The sequence below is a fragment of the Myotis myotis genome, unplaced genomic scaffold, assembly GCF_014108235.1.
Source record: "Myotis myotis isolate mMyoMyo1 unplaced genomic scaffold, mMyoMyo1.p scaffold_m19_p_12, whole genome shotgun sequence".
NCBI classification, from domain to species: Eukaryota; Metazoa; Chordata; class Mammalia; order Chiroptera; family Vespertilionidae; genus Myotis; species Myotis myotis.
Window position 1 is genome coordinate 28,489,517 of NW_023416316.1, and position 21,167 is coordinate 28,510,683.

The window sequence follows — 21,167 nt, forward strand, 5'->3', positions numbered from 1 at the left end:
CACAGGTTGAGAACCTCTGTGTTAGAGAGTCCAGGACTAAGCAGTGTGTGCTGAGAGGGAATAGGAAGGGATAAAATAATCGGTAAGGCCTAAATAACCTGGCAGGGAGTAGGAGGACGAGCCCTTTAGAAGGGCATTGAGAGCAGGCAGCAGTATTTTACAGCCTAGATGGGGGAGGGGCACAGCCAAAGGGAAGAGTGAGTGCCCTTGTGTGGCCAATTACTAGCAAACTGGCCCTTGGCTTTTGATCTGGTTTCTAGTCTGGCCTCTGCCATTGGCCTGATTATTCACAAAAGCACAGATGAACAAACGGAGGCACTAAGAGAAGAGGGCATTGGCCTGAAGTCACACAGGAGATTAGTAACCAACATTGATTGGAACCTGATGTTCTGCACCCAGATACCTAGAAACTCCCATCTAGCATTCACCTTCCAACAGCATGGCTCAGCCCTGGCCTGTATACCTCCAAGGATGGGAAGCTGGCCGAAGTGTGTGTGTGTGTGTGTGTGTGTGTGTGTGTGTGTGTGTGTGTGTGAAGCTGCCACCCAGTGGGCCTGGTTCTAGGCCAAGAAGTGTTTTCCCTTCCTTCGTTGACACCATAAAAGAGATTCAAGAAGTTGAGGTGGGGGTTGGAGCTGGAATGGCAGAAACTGTGAGAAAGAGCTGACTCTTGGGGACAGGATGAGGGGAGGGAACTAGGCTGGAAGCAACTGCTACCCCTATTTCACAGGATGCCAGGAACGCTGGCCCCTTCCAGCCTTGTCCAACCCCCCTCCCTGCCAGCACCTCTTGTGCATTCCAAATGTCTCTCTCTCTCTCTACACAGCTGGGTTGGGGTGGGGGCTGCCCCACCTCCAATGGAGATTTCAGCAGCCTTTTAATGGCCAGAATTCTTCATTGGTCTTCCTTTTACCCCTGGGCTGATGGGGAACAGGGCTGGGCTGATATGAAGAAACTAGTGGCCCAGTGCACGAAATTCAGGCACATTAAAAGGGGATTAATTAGAGGAAATATTTTAATATTGCTATTTGCTCTTTCTCTATAATAGAAGTGTCAGAGATAAAAGAAAATTAGTAAAATGTACATGAATATCTTCCTCCTGTCAGAGTCTGGAGCACACCATGGGACCCAGAGTCAAGTCCCCGCCCACCCACGTGTGCCTCGAAATCACGCAAGACCCAGACCTGGCTGGCCCCACCCCCATTGGGCTAGATCCAGACCCAGCCAGTCCCACCCTTGTTAAGCCTCTCGGGGCGGGGGGGGGGGGGGGGGTCGCAGCCTCAGGTCCCCTGGCCTGGCTCCAGGGCAGGGGTCATGCCTTGAGGTCCCCCTGTCAAGCCCCACTGGGTGGGGAACACGGCCTGAGATTCCCCCATCAAGCCCCACCAGAAAGGGGGCACAGCCTCAGGTCCCCCATCAAGCCCCATTGGGCTGGGTGGTCACAGCCTGAGGTCCCCCAGCCCAGTACCAGGGCGGGTGGCGCACCTTGAGGTCCCCTGTCAATCCCCATCAGGCTGGGGGTGCGGCCTGAGGACCCCTGTCAAGCCCCGCCAGGCAGGGGGCACGGCCTGAGGTCCCCCAGCCTGGCGCTGGAGCAGGGGCCACAGCCTGAGGTCCCCCGCCAAGCTCTACCGGGTGGGGGGGCACACCTTGAGGTCCCCTGTCAAGCCCTGCCAGGTGGGGGGTGCCACTTCAGGTCCCTTGGCCCAGTGCTGGGGTGGGGGTGCGGCCTGAGGTCCCCCATCAAGCTCCGCTGGGCAGGGGGCATGGCCTGAGGTCCCCTGTCAAGCACTGCCAGGTGGGAGGCATGGCCTGAGGTCCCCTGTCAAGCCCCACGGGGGGGAGGGGGCATGGTTGGGGGCCTCAGGTCCTTGCTGATTGCTCATTAAGGCTCGTTATGGGAACTCAGTCTCCACTGTGGGTGCAGCCATCTTCTGTTACGGAACCCCCCCCGCCCCCCGCCTCCACTTTGGGTGCCACCACCTTTGTGGTGGAGTGATGATCAATTTACATATTCCCTTTATTATATAGGACTAGAGCAGGGGTGGGCAAACTTTTTGACTCGAGGGCCACAATGGGTTCTTAAACTGGACCGGAGGGCCGGAACAAAAGCATGGATGGAGTGTTTGTGTGAACTAATATAAATTCAAAGTAAACATCATTACATAAAAGGGTACGGTCTTTTTTTTTTTTAGTTTTATTCATTTCAAACGGGCCGGATCCGGCCCGTGGGCCATAGTTTGCCCAGGGCTGGACTAGAGGCTCAGCCCTCGGGGGATGTCCTACTAACAGCTTAGCCCGACTTCTGGCTGAGTAGTGCTCCCCCTGTGGGAGCACACTGAGCACACTCCTGCGTTGAGCATCTGCCCCCTGGTGGTCAGTGCGCATCATAGAGACCAGTCCACTGGTCATTTGGTCACTTAGGCTTTTATATATATAGATGGGAACTCCCTTCTTCAGACGTAATGGAGAGGAACTGAGTGGCCACTGAAGGAAATCTAGGGCTGGGGCCTAATATACTCATTCTGCAGCCTTATGCACTCTGAGAGTCTGACTCAGTGGCCCGTCCAACACCATATGAATCAGCTGAACCCTGGCTAAGCCCTTTCTCTGAGACCAAGATGTGAATTTTCTGGAAGGGTCTTTGCCCTTGTTCCTCCAGATTTGGGTAAAGTGTCTCTCACTGTAGCTAGCTCCAGAGCAAGTCTTCTGCTGGTTCCCCCCACTGAGCGTTCTGGTCCTTCTTCCCCTCCTTAAGTCCAAGGTCAATGTTGACCTCTCTATCCCCTGGTCACTACCCCACATCAGACCTTATCAATTCTAGCCTGGACCACTGCAGTGGCCTCATAACTCTTTCTGCTCTGTGACCTTTCAACTCAATCCACATAGTATCCAAGGAACTCTTCTTGAAATTTAATTATGTCACATAGGAATTAAATCAAGCTCTGGTGTTCAAGGCCTCTAAGATCTGAATCCTCCCCGCACCTGTTTCTGTTTTGCTCACACACACACATACCCATGAACATATTTTGAAAAGCATTTGAAGAAGCACTACCTTCTGTCTTTGGAATAGCTCCGCAGCACATCCTAGCAAGGGGCGGCCTGCCTAGGCCCAGCCTTGAAGAAAACCGCAGCGGCAACTGGGTGACTTCCTTTCTTTCTTTTTTTTTTTAATTTCCTTTCCTGCCATTGTCTGACTTAGTGGGACTTCTGCTGACACCCTCCCTCCCCTCTCTGACACACCCCAGTTCCCAAGGACCAACCTGGTTTTTATCTTAAGACTAGTCATTACTTCATCATACCCAACAATCTTTCCAGCAGCTTGAGCGGAGGGGGAAAATTCTTTTTTTTTTTTCAAAGTACTTCACCATTTTAATAGGGGAAAACAGAGGCCGATAACTGTTTTTGTTAATTGAGCTATAATTGACATAACATTGTATTAGTTGCAGGTATACAACATAAGATTCAATATTTGTGCATTACATTACTACAATAAGTCCAATTAACATTTGACAAGAAAGAACTTTTTTCTTGTATTAAGAACATCAAGATCCACTCTCCTCGCTACTTTCAAATATGCAAGACAGTATTATTAACTACAGCCACCAGGCTGTGCATTACATCCTTAGGTCTTATTCATTTTATAACTGGAAGTTTGTACCTTTTGACCTCCTTCACCCATTAAGGGAGGGGAGAATTCTTGGTCTTATGTGGCAAGCACTGACTTTGGCTGGGGTGAGGTTAGGGGAGGAATGGGAAGGAAGAGGGGGAGACCCTGTCCCTGGAGTTCCTGGTCTTAAGAACAGGAAGAGATTGTGTCTCTGTATTTTGTATCCTTGTGCTGTTTTTCCCTCCCTAGCCCCCTTCCCCCTCCTCAGAGAGCCCAGTTGGGAATTTCCTATTACATAATTCTGAGTAGGAGGTAGAATGGGAGGGGAAGGGAAGCAAACGGGGGGCGGGGGGGGCAAGTTGTGAGGAAGGGAGAGAGCAGGTCTCTCTAGGCACCTATAGCACAGCGTTAAGGTAGCCGCAGGCTGCTGGTGTGTCCCTCCTCTACGAAAGAAGGCAGGTTGGACCACAAGCTGGACCCATGGAGATGTCAGCTTCTGCTTTCCAAACGTGGGGGACCTAGCTGGGGCCCCACACCCATAAAAACTGTACCATTACAACTACCATTATAACTTTATTCTCTTGGCTCTTCAAGTCAGCAAACAAGTGCCTACTGTGGGGGTGGAAGGTGTTGCTTTTGGGAGGCAAGAAGGCATTTTGGTTTTCCAGAGCCTCTGTTAAAGGGGGAAACTTAAGACCACCCTAGTGGGGATAAGTCCATTAGATGCTTCTACACCCTGAGGTGGTGGAAGTGGCTTTGGGAACAACAGGTGGAGTTCCAAGGGGAGCCTCTTTGGGCGCAGGTGGGGAAACTAGGATGGTATTTATGGGATTGGTGGTTATTAGGAAAAACTGCCAGAAGGAGGTGCTCTGGAGCTTGGAGGGCCTCAGATTGAAGGGGAAACTGTGACCTCAGACTCACAGCTCTTGAACAAACCCAGCTGGCAAGAAGCAAAGTGGTGCTGACAACAAAGCCTGCTCCCCTGCCACATCCTGGTCTCAGTTCCACTCTCTCCCGCCCTTATCCACCTCTATAACTTGCCTAGTCCCATGCTGTTAATTCTTCCTGCAAAGTGAGCAAATGAATACAATGTAAGGCCCCCCTTTCTCCAAAGAAGCTGTGTGTTCTTTTGTTTTCGTTAATCCTCACCGGAGGATGGAGGATATTTTTTCCATTGATCTTTTTAGAGTGGAAGGGAGGGAGGGGGGAAAGAGAGAGAGAGAGAGAGATCCATGTTAGAGACACGATTAGTTGCCTCCCACACATACCCTGACCGGGTCAGGGATCAAGATTGCAACCAATATCCTTGATTGGGCATTGAACACGAGACCCTTCGGTTCATGGGCTCACACTGTAACCATTGAACCACACCGGTCAGGGCCAAAGTACCTGTGTGTTTTTTTTGTTTCTTTGTCTTTTTTTTCTCAGCAGCCCGTGCTGGCTTTCTTTTATTTATTTTTTTTAAATATATTTTATTGATTTTCCACAGAGAGGAAGGGAGAGGGATAGAGAGTTAGAAAAATTGATCAGCTGCCTCCTGCACACGCCCCCCCTGGAGTTGTGCCCGCAACCAAGGTACATGCCCTTGACTGGAATCGAACCCAGGACCCTTCAGTCCACAGGCCGACGCTCCATCCACTGAGCCAAACCGGTCAGGGCCAAAGTACCTGTGTTTTAATGGAAAACTCTGTGAGGCCCAGAGGAATGACCCCAAAGATATACAAGATATTCTAAAGCAGTTTTTCCTCTGGCACCCCATCCTCAAAGCATACCTTTTTAAGCCTCAGTTTTCCCAACTATAAAAACAAGCAGCAAAATCAGGTCGTTTTCCAGATCCCTTCCAACGCTGACATATGAGGTCTTAGCATCTTGAAATTCCACAGCCTCCCATGCTGAGAGCACAGGGCCGGCCAGCCCTTGTTAGGAGGCAGCTAGTCTGTGGTTTGGCACCACTGCCCAGCAAGGCATTTATTAAATCAATGGGATGTGGTCCCTGCTGGCCAAGAAAGAGAACATTAAGCTCCAAAAACTTCCTGCAGCAGGCCTCCTTCAGAGTGCTGCTCAGAGGGGTGAGGAACAAAACCGTTCAGGTCCCTGGCGATGTTCCAAGATCCTGTTCGCTAATACTTTTGCCCTGTCTGCACAGAGATCTGGGGACTGAAAACATCTGGAAGCCGCTTAAGACCTGGGTGACTTCTCTTTCCTTCCTCTAGAGGTGGTAGTTCTTGACCCTGGTAATCTGGGTTGACCTTTGCCAATGACCCTTCCCATCCAATCTTCTGCACTTCATTGGGCAACAACCCTCTAATGAAATCCACATGAATTCAGCTGCTAACAGCTTCTGGAAGGGCTATAGGATCTAACACCTGCCCTACATTCCTTGAGCCCTAGTAGCAAGGGAAAAGAGGGCTGCGACCCAACTCTTGCGCCTCTGGGTCTTAGAGTTGAGTTGTGGAGAAAGGGAGTAGGAGGGAAGAGAGAAAAACCAATGATGAGGGATTGCTGAAGGTGGAGAAGGCAGCTGCAGGCACAAATGCACAATGTGTAGTGACAGGGCTGCTGGGTGGCACAGCAGAGTCCCTTGGGCGTGCTTCTTGCCAGTGACCTCAGTCATGCTGACAAGGCCCATGCTGACTCTGGGAGGCAGGACTGGGCCAAGAGGCTGGAGCACATGTGTCACTGACGTGGTGGCCCAGGGCTGACTGTCCCTCTTCTCCCTGCTGTGATCTGGGCTATGTCCCCAAGTTCCTTGGGTCTCTATTTTAGAAGAAATGTACTGAGCACCTACAACATATGTGACTGGTGCTGGGTGAGATACATTAGTGAGCCAAACAGACCTCATTCCTGTGCTCTAGTTCCACTCACTTGCATATCCCATTCGACTACAGCTAGAAAAGTCTCAGTGGAGGTGGGGTGAGAGTGCTTGGAGTCCCAGAGGCAGGAGAGCCCCACTCCCTTAGCTTCTCTGGGGTACACTGCATGGACACAGGATTCCTTCTGGCTAAGGCCAGAGCTCCAATTCACTTTAGTGTTTCTCCCACCAAGAGCAGGAGTCCAAGAAATAAATACAGCAGCTTAAAGGACAGATAGGTTGCTTAAGGTTTATTTTGTACAAGGATGCACTTTAAAACTCCTCCTTTACCTTCCTTTCCACCCAGCTCAGATTTTTGCCTGCTTGCCTCTGAGTGTGCAAGGCTGATTTACTAACCTATCTGTTCTTTGCTATGATGAGCCAAAGACCAGCACAACCTTCCCTGGAGCTGAAGGTGGGCTCATCTCAGAAAGGCCCTCAAGGATCCTACGGAGGCAAATGACTGTGTTTCGGCTCAGGCCACTGTGGAGCAGAGAAACTGGTGTCCTTCTTGGAGTAATGCCTCCATATCCTTGAACTGAGCCAACTGGCAGGCCTCCTCCAGCCCCAGCCAGCGGTAAGCTTGGTGCTCGTGGGAGAGGCGGATCTCTACGTCATAGTCCTTCACCTCTGCCAGCCAGTAGATGACTGTTTTAGGCTTCTTCCTGGCCACATAATTGAGCTCCCTTCTGAACCCCTCAATGATGGTCAGCTGGCTTGCTTTTAGGCCTGCTTCCTCCTGAGTCTCCCGCAGAGCTGTTTCCAATTCATTTTCTCCGGGTTCCACATGGCCTGGTTAGGAGAAAACAGAAAGAGGAGGGGGAGATAATCTTCAACAAAGCTGGATTTTCCAGGTTAGATGACTTAAAGATGGGATCTTTGGTGACTTTTCTAGCTGTTGCTAGGCTAAAGGGCGGCTAGAGATTGGTAATATCTGAACACGCCTAGGAATAGGGTGCAGGGCAGGTAGTGTTTGGCTCTGCAGTATCTGGAAAACCCCACCTCCTCACCCCATCTTCTCTACAGAGAAACAGACCATGTACTTGGCAAGTCTGGTCTAGAATACTGCTCCTTTGATGGTGAGAGATGGCCTCCCTCAGACCTCTGCTTTCTTATTCTTTGGAGTTTTCCTCATCCCATATTCTTAGGGAGACCTTTCCCTTGGAGACCTTAAACTTTAAGGCTTAAAGTGATGTTCCCAAGGAGGGGCAGTCCCTTCTTGGCAGATGGGAGCCAGCTGAGAGTGAGCACTTTGCCTCAATCCACAGTGAGAAGTTAACACTGTCTGCAGTTGGTCTCTAAAGTCCCAAGGCCAACAGACAGGCTCAAAACCATGTACTTCAGCATCAGCAGCTGTTTCCAAGTAGCTATCAAGGCTTTTCCAAATTGTTTTCATCTTTCTAACTGAGCAAGACCAGATTCCAGTTTCATAGGGAAAGTCCTGATGGGAACTTAGACTAAGGACAAGCCGAGAAACAGTTCTAAGAAAATTTGTTGGCAAGACCTAAACCCAAGCAGACAGTTGCCAAGAAACTGTTGTGGGAGAACTTGAAGCTCTGCAGACTGGGAGCAGCCCTCAGCTCTGCCGCTAGGCCCTTCCTGCAAATTCTCAGTTTGCCCAGAAGAGCCAAGAAGGACTGGGAGGGGTCTGGCAGCCTCTGTCAACACATGGCTCCAGCAGTTGCTGGGGGCCTCCTGGTTTAGGAGCTCATGGGGAGCAGGAATTGTTAGCTGTTCCCTTCTTGGTTGGGAGACAGGGCTATATTCTAGCCTTCCTCATTCCTAGGGTCCTCGTAGCACTGCCCTGAGTCAGCTGCTGCTGCACAGCTCCGACAGAAAGCAACCAGCAGTTTGTACTTAAAGACCATTTGAGCTCATGGCTTCTGGAGAATTTTCTCTGTATGGCACCTCATATGGCACCTCACAAACACAGGTAGGTAATGCATCAAAGGACGAAGGTGAGAGGGGTGCTGGTGGTGGCAGAAGTGACTCTGATCCAGGATGTCTTACCTGCCCTCAGAAGTGTGTGGGAGTCTCTAAGCACACCTTCCCAACATCAGCTATTCGGCATTCTGCCCATCAACATTAACAGGGTAACTTCTCTCCCAGGCCCAAGCCTCCCAAAATTCAGAGGGGTCCTTTGAAATCTTTCAGTGTGACATAGGAGATCAGGAGCAAATGTGGCTATTTCTATAAATAGTATTTGTAACATTTCTTTCCATTTTGTCACCTTGTCTTTCCTTAGTGAAACTCAAATGTGCAAATTTTTAAAAATTCATTCTTTTTTTTTAAAAAATTGATTTCAGAAAGTAAGGGAGAGGGAGAGAGAGATAGAAACATCAATGATGAGAGAGCATCATTGATTGGTTGCCTCCTGCACGCAACCTGGGCATGAGTCCTTGACTGGAATTGAACCTGGGACCCTCTGGGTACTTGTACCTTTAGGAGGAGTCCAGTGATGAATGCCATCTGATGCCTGCAGCAATAGAAACTCAATTGAAGCGTTGTCTACCTTGGGAATGAGGCGTCTTCGGAAGATGATCAAGCCACATGCTCTCAGGGCCATGGTCTATTTGAGAACTTAATAAAGAAGAAGGGGACATTGGGAAGTTACACAAAGCAGGAAGATCCATTCTGGGGGAGCAGCACAGATCAGCTAACAGTGACCTCATCACCTACAGAAAAAAGCAGAATGCCAAGAGCCAATGGGGGGAAACCAGGAATCAGAGATAGGCCTTTGTGTCTAACTGCAGGACGCTGGCCCTACCCTGTCAGTGTGGCTCTATCCTAACTCCTCCAAGTCTAAAACAAAGGATGGTATGTGTGTTAAGACACTAGAGATCCTTGGAAGCAATCCCACTGAGACTGGAGAGATGCTGGGAATGGGAGAGATGCAGTACAATATTCTCATCAAACCCACAATCCCATTCTCCTCAGCCTCCAGCCTGAGTTTCTGGAGCAAAGAGATCCCAACAGTGTGGTATCTGATGGCTTAAAGGGGGTCACTTAGGAAAGGTAGCTTGGTGTACACTTTTTTTGTCATGGATTTTTTTAGTCTTTTATCCCTGTTTTGGAATGTTATATATTCACATGGTTTAAAACTTGAAGTTCAAAAAGGGCACATATAGTAAAAAGTCTCCCACCTCATCAGAGGTGAAACTAGCATGGTGGTCAAGAGTGAACCTAGAGCCTGGGTTCAAGTTCGGGCTCTGCTACTTATTCACTGTGCAATTTCCTCCTAAGCCTCAGTTTCCTCATCTGTAAGACAAGATGATAATAGTTCTGCCTCAAGGGTTGCTGTGAGGATTGCTTGACTTCACTTTTATAAAGTGCTTCAGAGCAGTGCCTGGTATGTAAATAAATTTCAATATGCATAGAAAAATGTCTGGATAGACACATCATCAATAGTGTTTTCTGGAGGATGAGGTTATGAGGAGACTTTCATTTTCTACTCCACGTATTTCCGTATTGTTTGGAAATTTACAGAGAACATTTACTAATTTTATAATAAGCAATACAATAAAAACTAAACTTTTTAGTCTTTTCCATTTCATGTAGTCTTTTCTTCTATTTCAGAAAAATATGTCAACAACAACAAAAGACAGGAAGGGAGAACAGTAGAAATATCTGCAGAACTGGAAAAAAAATCACCATCTGAAGGGGAACATGTAATCAAGGTAACAACAATATGGAAGATGTTTTATGTTAAGACCCTGTTAAGAAAAATCTGTGCCATTTGTTCATTCAACAAATACTTATTGAGTCCCTACTATGTACTAAGCACTATTCTAGGCCTTTGCCCTCATGTAGTTTTTTTTGTTTTTTGGGTTTTTTTTAATATATTTTATTGATTTTTTACAGACAGGAAGGGAGAGAGATAGAGACTTAGAAACATCGATGAGAGAGAAACATCGATCAGTTGCCTTCTGCACATCTCCCACTGGGGATGTGCCCGCAACCCAGGTACATGCCCTTGACCGGAATCGAACCTGGGACCTTTCAGTCCGCAGGCTGACGCTCTATCCACTGAGCCAAACCGGTTTCGGCAAGTTTTATATTCTAGTGGAAGAGGAGGGCTTTAATTAAATAATTAAGCAAATTAAAAAATAATTGCCAATAAAGTATGTCCTACAAAAGAAAAATGTATGATGGGCAACCTGACCTTGTCTAAGGGATCAAGGAAGGATTCTTGGAAGAAGGGATGTTTGACAGAGAAGTAAATGCTTAAGTTGGCAAAGGGAAGGAGGAGAGAGGCGTGCTCCAGGTGGAAGGAACAGTACAGACAAAGGTCCTGGGGTGGGATGGCAGAACTGAAAGAAAACTAGGTGACTCAAATGCAGCAAAGGCCTGGGAGAGTGTCCCATGCAGGATGAGGCCTGAGTCAGCAGGGCCTCACCTGCAAGATTCCAGGGCCAAAGAAAGAGCTGGTACTCACAGACAGCAGAGCTAACTGCAGAGAGGGTCGCTGGGGTAGGAGCTGATGGTCGCTATGGCCCCTTTGTTGGTGCTTAATCAAGATGAGCTTGCATCTATCAAAGGCACAAAAATCAGGTCCAAACTAAAACCTGTTTCAGGGCAATTCTGAGGACTGCCAACAGATGGTAATGTTACCCTAGGGAACAGCAGTTCCTTACCAGAAAACCAAACACGCCCAACACTGCGACCTTTCCAAACCTGTAATGAGCGTTTTAAGGACTGGAAACAATCTCAAAAGGGCTTTCTAAAATGGCCTATGCTATAATACACTGTTGGTGAGAGAGCAAATTAGCATATCCTCACAGGAGGGCAATTTACTTATGAATATCAAAACATAGCATATTCCCTTAGACCCAGAAATGCCATTTCTAGGCATCTGACATACAGAAATATATGTTTAAAATGCACATACAAGGATGTTCATTACAACTTTGTTTGAAATGTCAAAAAGAAAAAAAGGCAAAAACAAATATTCATCAATAAAGGAATCATGAAATAAAGTACAGTATATCTACATGATAAAAATTATGAGCAAGCTCTCTCTTTTCCAGAGCACACCCCTGCCTCTCCTCCCTCTTTCACCCCTCACGGTGTGTATCTTTCTCCCTCTTTCTCCTAAGCTCCAAGGGCCCTTCTACTACCCCTGTCACTTTCTAAATAAACTTTCCTTTATAGTTTGGAAGAAAATTATGAAGCCATAAAAAAAATGAGGTAGAGCCAATGTGCTGCTTGTAAAAAGATTTTCAGACATACTAAAAAAATATATATATGTTTTAGAATAGTATGTATAATGTGATCCTGTTTGAGTTTAAAAATTCATTTAAATGGAAAGCAGGTTTTATTAAGCATTGTGTTCCATTTCACTGGTCTCCACATTTATGCTGAGAGCTTTCCCCATTCTGGAAGCCAGAAATAAAGGTTTCAAATTACTGGTTCCAGGTATAGGCAGAGTCAGGTGTCTGATCCCATTCTCTGACCCCTCTCCCCCAGGCCCCATCAAGATGCTTGGAAAGTATTAGCAAGTTATAAGTGTAGATTATAGTAAGTATAAGGAACCTTATGCCTGCCTTGGGTGGATTCCCATGGAATAAATGTTAGAATCCCTAGATAAGCTCTGCAATCCAAGACTACAGGCACAGTACCCACCCTGCCTGGGACAGGAAGCCCCAGAGCATTCCTTCACACCACTGCCATCCCAACTCAGCCTCAGGAAACAAAGATGGAGGAGCCAACGAGGAGAGGGGAACAGGCCAATGTTTTCCTATGGGGAGGGGACTTAGAGGAGTATCAAGGGTGCACCCTAGCAAAAGTGTATCTCAGTAGATACCAATGCGCAGGAGTGATAACATCTAAAACCCAGACCTACCAACAGTTCATCTCAATGAGACCAGAAGAGCTAAGATTAAGAGCTAGGATTAGATGTTCTCTTTCTATCTATGCTCTCGACGCATGGAGGAAGTCTGAGACAGTTCTAGAAAGGCAGGACTCCTATTTTTCCTTTCAGTTGCTTGGCTTGAGCCAGCTTTTCTCTGGAATTTCTCCCTCCTTCTCCATACACATTACCTTCTGCTCATTCTTTCAGAAGCAACTCAGATGTCACCTATCTTCTGGGCCTTTCACATGGCTTGAATAAATTTCTACTACAGGGTTTGATGAGAGAAGCCAAACACTATGAGCAACAGAAAATTAAGGATTTAGTATAGGAATTAGACCTTGTTCAAGGAGTTGGATGGGAGTTGAGGGAGAAATCCATGCAGTGCTGCCGCATCTGCATCTGCTGTTGGGCCTGAAGTTGCTATAGGTCAGCAGGCCAGCAGCTGGGGAAGGAAAGCTGGCTGTGGGGGAGAGCAAGGAAAACTGGAACCTGTGAGAACAAATAGGAACTAAAAGGACAAGTGGAACTCAGGAGGACAAACTGAAACTTGCAACTTCCTTTCACCATCTGCAAGCTTATTGACGCAGGTGACTTGCAGAAGCTGGAGCTCTTTGCCACACACAGAGCTGCGTGTACACCTGGCCCAGGACTCAGAGTAGCTGAAGGAGGAGATTCAGTGGAGTTGTGGAGCTGCAGGCCTCGGTGGCTGTGCATAAACAATGCGCACATCAGTGTCAAGGGTTATGCACTGCCACCATGCCTGTTACCCTGCTCTGCCCCCTTCACAGTGTACTGGTAGCTACTTCACTTCAGCTTTACAAATCTCAAATAAAATTTTCTTAAAGTCAACCCTAACCTGGAACCATACAGAAGGGAATCCTGGGAAACCTAGTTCCAGCTTAGCTAAGTGGACATAGAACAAAGCCACAAGCATGCAAACCTAGTAAGGTAAATCTCTAGCTCTAGCAGGGAAGAGCCACATCATGAGCTCTGTCTCCTTGGGACTTAGAGCAGCCCTCAACAGATGTTCATTGATTCAACAGAACTCTCTCCACACCTCACTCAAACAAATGCTCAGGGAATGTTCTGCGAATTTGGGAAATAGCCCAGTGTTTTTCTAAAGAGTGCCATTTACATAAAAGTCAATGGAGGTATTGTTGGAGGTTTTCTGGAGTCCACTAAGCTGAAACTGTTCTGGGGTTTGAAAGCATCTCTCTGTCTCTCTCTGTCTCTCTGTCTCTGCTTCTCTCTCTCTCTCACTTCAAATGATTTCAAATCTCAGGAGGTTAAAGAACACAGCATCCAATATGCAAATATGCCTGCAGCCATCACTGAGGTGAGAACGCCAGGCCAGGACAACAGCAGGCAATTCACACCTCAGAAAAGTGTCAAAATGCCTTAGGTGGTTAAAATAACTTGAACAAAACCAAAAAACACCCCTTGATGTCATTAGGAGGTTCCAGGAGCTAAGGAAAAGTGCCTTGGCTTTCTCTCTATATATATAACTCTTTCACACCTAGGAGGTTCAGGATTTAGGTGCCAAAAAATAATTTACAGGTAAATGGCTATACTGATGTGCTGTGTGTCCGTGTTTTCAAATTAATCAGAGTGCTACTGCAAGCATAGCTCAACCCCAAAGCCCTCAAATATACCCTTAGGTATAGAAAGAGCTCCCCAAATCCTCCCCCAACTTGTATTTCATAGCCTAAAATCCCCTTAATAAAAATGTTTCATGCCACCATCTTATCAATTAAGCATCTACACTATGTCAATTACACTGCACCTGTTTTTTTTATATCTTTTTAAAAAATATGTTTCTATTGACTTTAGAGAGGAAGGGAGAGGGAGATAGAAACATCAATGATGAGAGAGAATCATTGATCAGCTGCCCTCCCCCACACTCCCCACTGGGAATGGAGCCCGCCACCCGGGCATGTGCCCTGACTGGGAATTGAACCATGACCTCCTGGTTCATAGGTCGACCCTCAACAACTAAGCCACGCCGGCGGGGCTCCGTGTATCTTTTTAATGCTCAAAACAACTCTTCATGATAAGCATTACTATCTTCATTTTATGATGGGGAAACTGAGATTCAAAAAGGTTAAAATACTTGCCCAAAGGCATACCTATCTGTGAATGGTGGGATTTGAATCCAAGTAAGCCTAACTCCAAAGGCTATCTTCTTTTTCCTTATACAGCACTCCTTACCATGAGAGAGCAGGGCTTGGGGCAAAAATGGCCCTGACAGAGGACATGCAAATGACTTATAAGAATTACTTCCAGCCGAAACCGGTTTGGCTCAGTGGATAGAGCGTCGGCCTGCGGACTGAAAGGTCCCAGGTTCGATTCCGGTCAAGGGCATGTACCTGGGTTGCGGGCACATCCCCAGTAGATGTGCAGGAGGCAGCTGATCGATGTTTCTCTCTCATCGATGTTTCTAACTCTCTATCTCTCTCCCTTCCTCTCTGTAAAAAATCAATAAAATATATTAAAAAAAAAATTACTTCCAATTCCAAAATTCCCAGTCTTTGATCTATATTCATATGGAGAGTTTTTAAGATGTCTGGCTGGAATCCTTTCTACAGAACGGGTTTTAGTTGGAAGGGTATATTAATAAAGGGCCTGGTGCCCAAAGACAACCCCGGAGGGGTAGTGTAGCCAGAGGTGCCTAAACTTTGCCTCTCTGGATAAGGGTTTCTTTGCCTCTTCTGCTTTTTCCTAGGAAACAGGAACCTAAAACCACATGTTCAAAACCATACCCAGTAGTGTGGGGGTTTCCAGGTACCGAGTATTGGGAACACCCTGATGCTAGCCTTGGACAAGCACACAAGCACCTAATTTAAGATGCTAGTGTCCAGAAAATTTGCCCAGACCATTCCACTGTGAGGAGGCCCAACTATGCTGGCCCACAAGCAACTCTGTGACGGCTCAGCTTTCCCTTATTTTCCACATCATCATGGTCTTTTCTCTGATTCTCCAACTCCCTTCTCCCCGTTCAAAGGGGTGGGCAGAAATGAGCCACCCATCTATGAATAAAGTTCTCTCTTGTAACAACACCAGCAAAAAGAGAAAAAGAAAACAGGAAAGAAAAAAGCCCCCAACCACCATGATGAAATTGAGACAATGTTCCCTCAACTGCATCTTTCCCTGGACATCTGCCACTTTCTCGTCTCAGAGACCAAGCTGCTGAGTCATCTTGCTATCTTTGCTATTTGGCTGAGGGAGGAAAAAGGAGATTTCACCTGCAATGACATGAATATTGGCTTCCAGGATGAGGACAAAGTCAGACAAGGTTGAGACAAAAATCATTCCTAGTGAAGGGAATCTGTTTAGTGGCCTATTAGTGCCATCTGCTGTACAATTCTGGAAAGCAAGGATGGGGAATTTTAATATTAGCCTGAGGGGATTTGTTTATTCATCTTACATCTGTTGAGTGTATCCCATGTGACAGGCAATGTAACAGGATTGAAGAGTAGATATGGAGCTGAATACTACAAAACTCCTGTTTTCTAGGGGTTCTCAGCCTAGTGAAAGTGGAAGATATTTAAACAGACAAGTTACCAGTGTGTTTTGGGCATCATAGCTGTATGTGTAAGCTGGAAAGATAGCAAAGAGAAAGGAGTGATTACCTTTAGGTCAAAGGGATAACCTATAAGGATTTTGAAGGATGGCTAGGAGTTGACCAGAAAAATAAAGGTGGGGGCGAGGGGCACCCAGGTAAAAGGGGTGAGGGCAAAGACCCTCAAGCACAAGATGGCATTCCACTGCCAAACAGCTTAGTGTATATTCTGTAGGCAATGAGGAGCCTTTGACAGCAATGAGGGCTATAATATGGTCAGACTGACATTTTACAAAGACATTCTGGAAGCATGTCTGGAAGCAATGAAGGTGGAAATGAATTGCAAGGGAGGTAGAAATGAATTAGAAGGGAAGATTAGAGGCAAGATCAATTGGTTACAAGCCCGTTGCCAACAGTCCAGATGACAAATGATATAGAGTTAAATTAAGGCAGAGGCAGTGAGAAAGGAGAAGGGATGTATTTGAAAGATATCTCAAAGAGAAAATCAACACGATTTGATGTTTCATTGTCCAACAGAGAGAAAGAGAGAGAGAGAGAGAACGTATGGTTTGGGTAACTATAGAAGATAAGTAGGTAGAGTAGGGAGTAGAATGTAAGCTAATGATTTCTGTTTGGGACAAGTTGAACTTAAAGTGTTAAAGACTAACCACAAGGTAAAATGACATGGGTCTAGAGTTCAGTGATTCTCTGATCTCATCTCTTCATTTCCCAAGGTGGAAATTTCCATTAGAGAAAATTTTTGCTCTCACTGTAGGTACCTCTGGAGCCCACCTCACTCCATTTGGGTGAGTCTGCTTGTGCATCTGCTATTACAAGCATTTTCATCCTCTTTCAGTCTGAAATAGCATGGCACAGCACAGAAAAGCATGGCTGTCTTTGCAGTGAGAAAGACCTAGCTCTTTAAACAACTGTGTTACTTTGAGCAAAATATTTAACTTCATTAAGCCTCATTTTCTCTCATTGGTAAGATGAGAATAACTCCTACTTTTCACAATTGTTGTAATTCAAAATAATGTATAAATAGGATCTGACACATTAGAAGTACTGAATGTATGTGTCACTCTTATCCCTGTATCATAAAAGATCACCAGAAAGCTTTTTTATTTTTGTTGTTGTGTGTGTGTGTTTTTAATCCTCACCCAAGAACATGCTTTTTTTGACCTAAGGGGGAGAGACAGAAACACTGATGTAAGAAACAGCAAGTAGTTCCCCTCCTATGCACCTTACTGACCAGGAATCAAACCTGTGACCTTCAGGTGTATGGGAGGACACTCCAACTGAGCCACACCAGCCAGGGTTTATGGTGTTTTAATGGCACGCGCTTAGCTTTTATTGATAAATGAATAAAGAAATGGCTTTTCAGCTTGGCAGGTGTGGCTCAGTTGGTTAAGGACCGTCCCACGCACCAAATCAGGGGGTTGCCAGTTGGATTCCTAGTCGGGGCACATGCCTGGGTTGCAGGCTTAATCCCCAGTAGGGCACATGCAGAAGGCAGCTGATCCATGTTTCTCCTCTCTCTGAAATCAATAAACATATATTTTTTAAAGTCTTTTCATATTTTCTGCAAAATTGCTGGGGAACACACTGTTCACCACGCCATGTATATTCCTCATGTAAAAGGTCCCACAAGCCTGGCCAGTGTAGCTCAGTGGTTGAGCATCGACCTATATACCAGGAGGTCATGGTTCCATTCCCAGTCAAGGGGAATGCGCGGGGTTGCAGAGTGGAGGACAATCCCCAGTGGGGGTGTGCAGGAGGCAGCCCATCAATGATTCTCTCCCATCAGTGATGTTTCTCTCTCTCCTTTTTCCGTTCTCTCTGAAATCAATTGAAAAAAAAGTGTAAAAAGGTTCCACAAGATAAATCCCTTTCAATATAGGTACTATGAAGAAATTTCACGTTTGAAGAATGGATCCTTTCCTTAATTATTATTTAACAAGTTTTGAGCTAAATTGGGTACTCAATTACAGTAAGTCTAATGGCCCGTTAGTTCGTATATTTCTTTGTTTCTATTAAGTTAGTAGCTACCATTTTTTGAGGAGTTACTACTTGCCCAGCATTGTGCGAAGTGCTTCACCTTCATTATTTCAATTAATCTTCACAACAACTCTCTGAGGCATTACCACCATTTTTTTAGAAGAAGAAAAAGGAAACTATGACTCAGAGAAGTGTCTGAGTAGTAACTCAAAATCAGGTCTGTCTGATTCCCAATATCGTGGCTCTTTACCTGAAACTCTGCACTAGTGGTCTACATTTGGCTGTTTGCTTGCATTCACTCTACTTTACTTATATATACTAAGTTTAACAAGTTCATAGGACCCAAACCAGGCCCGAACAAAGAAAAAGTAAATGGTATTTTAGGTAGTGAGACTCTCGTTTGACTTTCTTTACTTCCGCTATAATTGTCACGATATGTTCCATTCAATAAATGAAGCAGCCCTAACCGGTTTGGCTCAGTGGACAGAGCGTCGGCCTGCGGACTGACAGGTCCCAGGTTCGATTCCGGTCAAGGGCATGTACCTTGGTTGCGGGCACATCCCCAGTAGGAAGTATGCAGAAGGCAGCTGATCGATATTTCTCTCCCGTCGATGTTTCTAACTTTATTCCTCTCTCTTCCTCTCTGTAAAAAATCAATAAAATATATATTTAAAAAATAAATAAATGAAGCAATTAGAAAATATAAAATCTCTTTGGGGAAGGAGGCAGGGTTTTAAGTTTAACAACAAGGTTAAAATTGAGGCCCAGGGAGGGGAAGGTAGAACGCGATCGGGGCGCTGGGCCCTAAACCCAGGTGGAGGAGCGCGCGTCCACCTTTGACCCTGCAGCTACGCGAGATTAGTCCGTTGCTGAGCCGGAGCCTCAGTTGATCCGCAGAGAACTAAACCCACACGGGCCGTTCTGCTACTCACCCGAAGCAGAGGGAGGAAGGAGGGGCTCATGGACGGAGGCTCCAGGGAGTGGTACGTCTACCAATCCGGGGAGCGCGACTGCGCTTCGGGGGACCAATGATTTGAAGGAGAAAAATTCTCGACCCGCCTCAAAGCTGCCTTTCTCTCTCTTAGAACGTCGCGAGATCTTCTCTTAAGTGGAACGATTGGTTGAAAGACGGAACTTGAGGGTTACGCCCACTGTCTTTTCCGACCCCTGATTGGTCTTCTAGAGGAGATGACGGCTAACGTCAGCGAGTTCCCTGGACGCCCATTGGAGGACAATGCGGGACTGCCCCCGCCGGGCACGGGCGCGGGCGTTCGAACCCGAGTTTGGCGGCGTTACCATGGGGATGCGGCCTGGCCGCTGCCTCCAGCTCTTGAGTTGACTAGGCACCTCCGCCGCCACCCTGGGGGCTCTCTCCCGTCGTCTTCTGTCCTTAGACAGGCCTGACCGTGGAGAAAGTTGGAAGCCTCCGAGGTGAGAAAGGGCTGTGAGAACGGGGTGGGGGTAGACCTGGTTGGGAGCCCTGGCGACTGCCCCGCGGGAGAGGCTGGACGACCGCCGAGCGCGAGAAGCGGCGGGCGGTTGTGAGTTGGTCTCTCTGGGTTGCCCGAGCGCACCCCCACTCTCTTTACCCTTCATCCCCATATCTTCGCCTCCTCTTCAGACATTATCTCGAACTCCGCTTCTATGAAGCCTTTTCTGAGTCTAGACGTCCTCCTACCTTTGAACCCATAGCCCCGTCTTAGAGCGCTTCTATTCCTCCACGGCTTATTTGCGTACTTCCGCGAACCCCATTTTCCTTCTCCCTGGTAATGCTGAGGTCTTTGAGACAAGGCAAGCGTCTTTCACAGAGCCTTACAGACATAATTCGGCGATGTTGCGAGCTGAGTCCCAGACCACCGTAATAGGAGTACCGCAATAAAGCGAGTAGTCATCTTCGCTGGTGGAGGGTCTTGCCTTCAGTTTGTAAGAAACGAGGCAAGGCAAAGCGCAATAAAACGAGATATCCTATAGTAAAATTTGCAGGAAATGAGTTTAACTCACCACAGAGAGAGGGTTCCCCTCTATGCCATATCCCCCTTCCCCCTCCCATACAAAGATTTTTTTTTTATGGGAGTAGGGGGCGGAAACCCCAATCTCATATGCAGAGGCCTTGAAAGCGCAAGATTGGTCTTTCCACTCTGTGAAAAGGAAAACTTGCTACAACTCTGCCCAAATTTGTGGTTTTTAGTCTTGATTTCCCAATGCTTTTATTAGACTCCCTCCCTATTAGTCTTGGCTTAAAACAAACCATTCTGTTGTTGCTGTATGCCAAGAGAGTTTGTCTCAATTTCTTAGTGAACTACAGCTGTTGTCACATTTTAAGTGTGTTTCAGAAAATGCTTTAGATCATTTTCTCCTTTGGGTTTATTTTCTGCTTGTAGTCTCTCTACTTAAGTGCATGTAATAGCTACTCTGGTAACTGTCATTCATCAGGTGTCTGTGATAGAATTGCATTATCAAAACTGTTTCATTGTTAACTCCTAAGACAATATATACCCAATCTGCATTGTTGATGATTCTTATATTAAAATCATCGCTCAAAAAGACTTTAATTAGGGACTGAAAAGTCAGATATAGCAGCTATGTTCCTATTACCTTCTTATAAAAGTTTGAACACTACCAACCTGAAGATCTGTGACATGTAATGGAAACCAGACTGGGGATTAAGAGTTTGGTCTTGGCTGGCTTTGCAAGTCATTTAGCCCTTTTAAACCTCTCTTTCCATCTAAAAAATAAAAGGGTTGAGTTAGGTTCCAATTCCTGTGGCTCTACTATCAAGTTAATCAAACAGTTGATGTCAGGTAGACATCACACACTCGGCCTCCCAAAGACCATACAGGTGGAATAGTTACCGTTTATAGAGCATTTACTCTATGAAAAGTACTAACTATATCAGAGGCTTCATGTAAATATTACATCTTCTTAGCATTAGTATAGTAATGTGCTGCCCATATAACATTTCATTAAAAACGCTTGTTTTATGTTGTTAATGACAACTAGGGCATGATCCTCTCATGTTCCAGTTTAGGTAGCAGTTTCAATAGAAACAGCAGTTTCTTTCTGTAGACTGCAATTTTGTTGTTTGTCAAGTGAGAGGTTGAGCTCTTCTCAGGTCCCTTACAGATTAATTGATCTATTAATTCAGTTTCCCATGCTAACTTAGCAAACCCATTCATAATTTGTGCAGAATAGATTCTCAACAAATTTTGTTAAATAAATAACATAGATATATTTCTTATACTTGTGTTGTGGTCATCGTGTACTTCCTAAGTTACTGTCTTAAGGATTTTGATGTTCA

General features: G+C 46.2%; 2 protein-coding genes across 4 annotated transcripts in view; one reads left to right on the forward strand and one right to left on the reverse strand.

Moving 5' to 3' along the window:
• Positions 1–6,697: 6,697 nt before the first annotated feature.
• Positions 6,698–18,932, reverse strand: NUDT2 (nudix hydrolase 2). 3 transcript variants are annotated; one of them, XM_036330560.1, is made up of 3 exons: positions 18,802–18,932; positions 8,901–9,041; positions 6,698–7,253 (listed from the first exon to the last, which is right to left on the reverse strand). In XM_036330560.1, the coding sequence occupies exons 2-3, from the start codon at positions 9,025–9,027 to the stop codon at positions 6,937–6,939; spliced, it is 444 nt and encodes a 147-aa protein (XP_036186453.1). In that variant the 5' UTR covers positions 9,028–9,041; positions 18,802–18,932; the 3' UTR covers positions 6,698–6,936. The 3 variants fall into 3 exon arrangements, with proteins under 3 accessions (XP_036186453.1, XP_036186454.1, XP_036186455.1); XM_036330561.1 differs by lacking the exon at positions 18,802–18,932 and adding an exon at positions 18,413–18,463; XM_036330562.1 differs by lacking the exon at positions 18,802–18,932 and adding an exon at positions 12,501–12,594.
• Positions 18,933–18,995: 63 nt separating this feature from the next.
• Positions 18,996–21,167, forward strand: part of KIF24 (kinesin family member 24) — a 63,473-nt gene continuing 61,301 nt past the window's right edge. Inside the window, exon 1 of the mRNA XM_036330547.1 lies at positions 18,996–19,300. The gene's annotated coding sequence lies outside the window, so the exon portion shown is untranslated. The remainder of the gene's footprint in view (positions 19,301–21,167) is intronic.

Coding starts and splice junctions, on each gene's coding strand:
- NUDT2 (XM_036330560.1), bottom strand. CDS start 9,027: ATGGCCCTGAGAGCATGTGGCTTGATCATCTTCCGAAGACGCCTCATT. Junction 7,254..8,900: donor TCACTGGACTCCTCCTAAAG/GTACAAGTACCC, acceptor TCTCCTAACCAG/GCCATGTGGAACCCGGAGAA.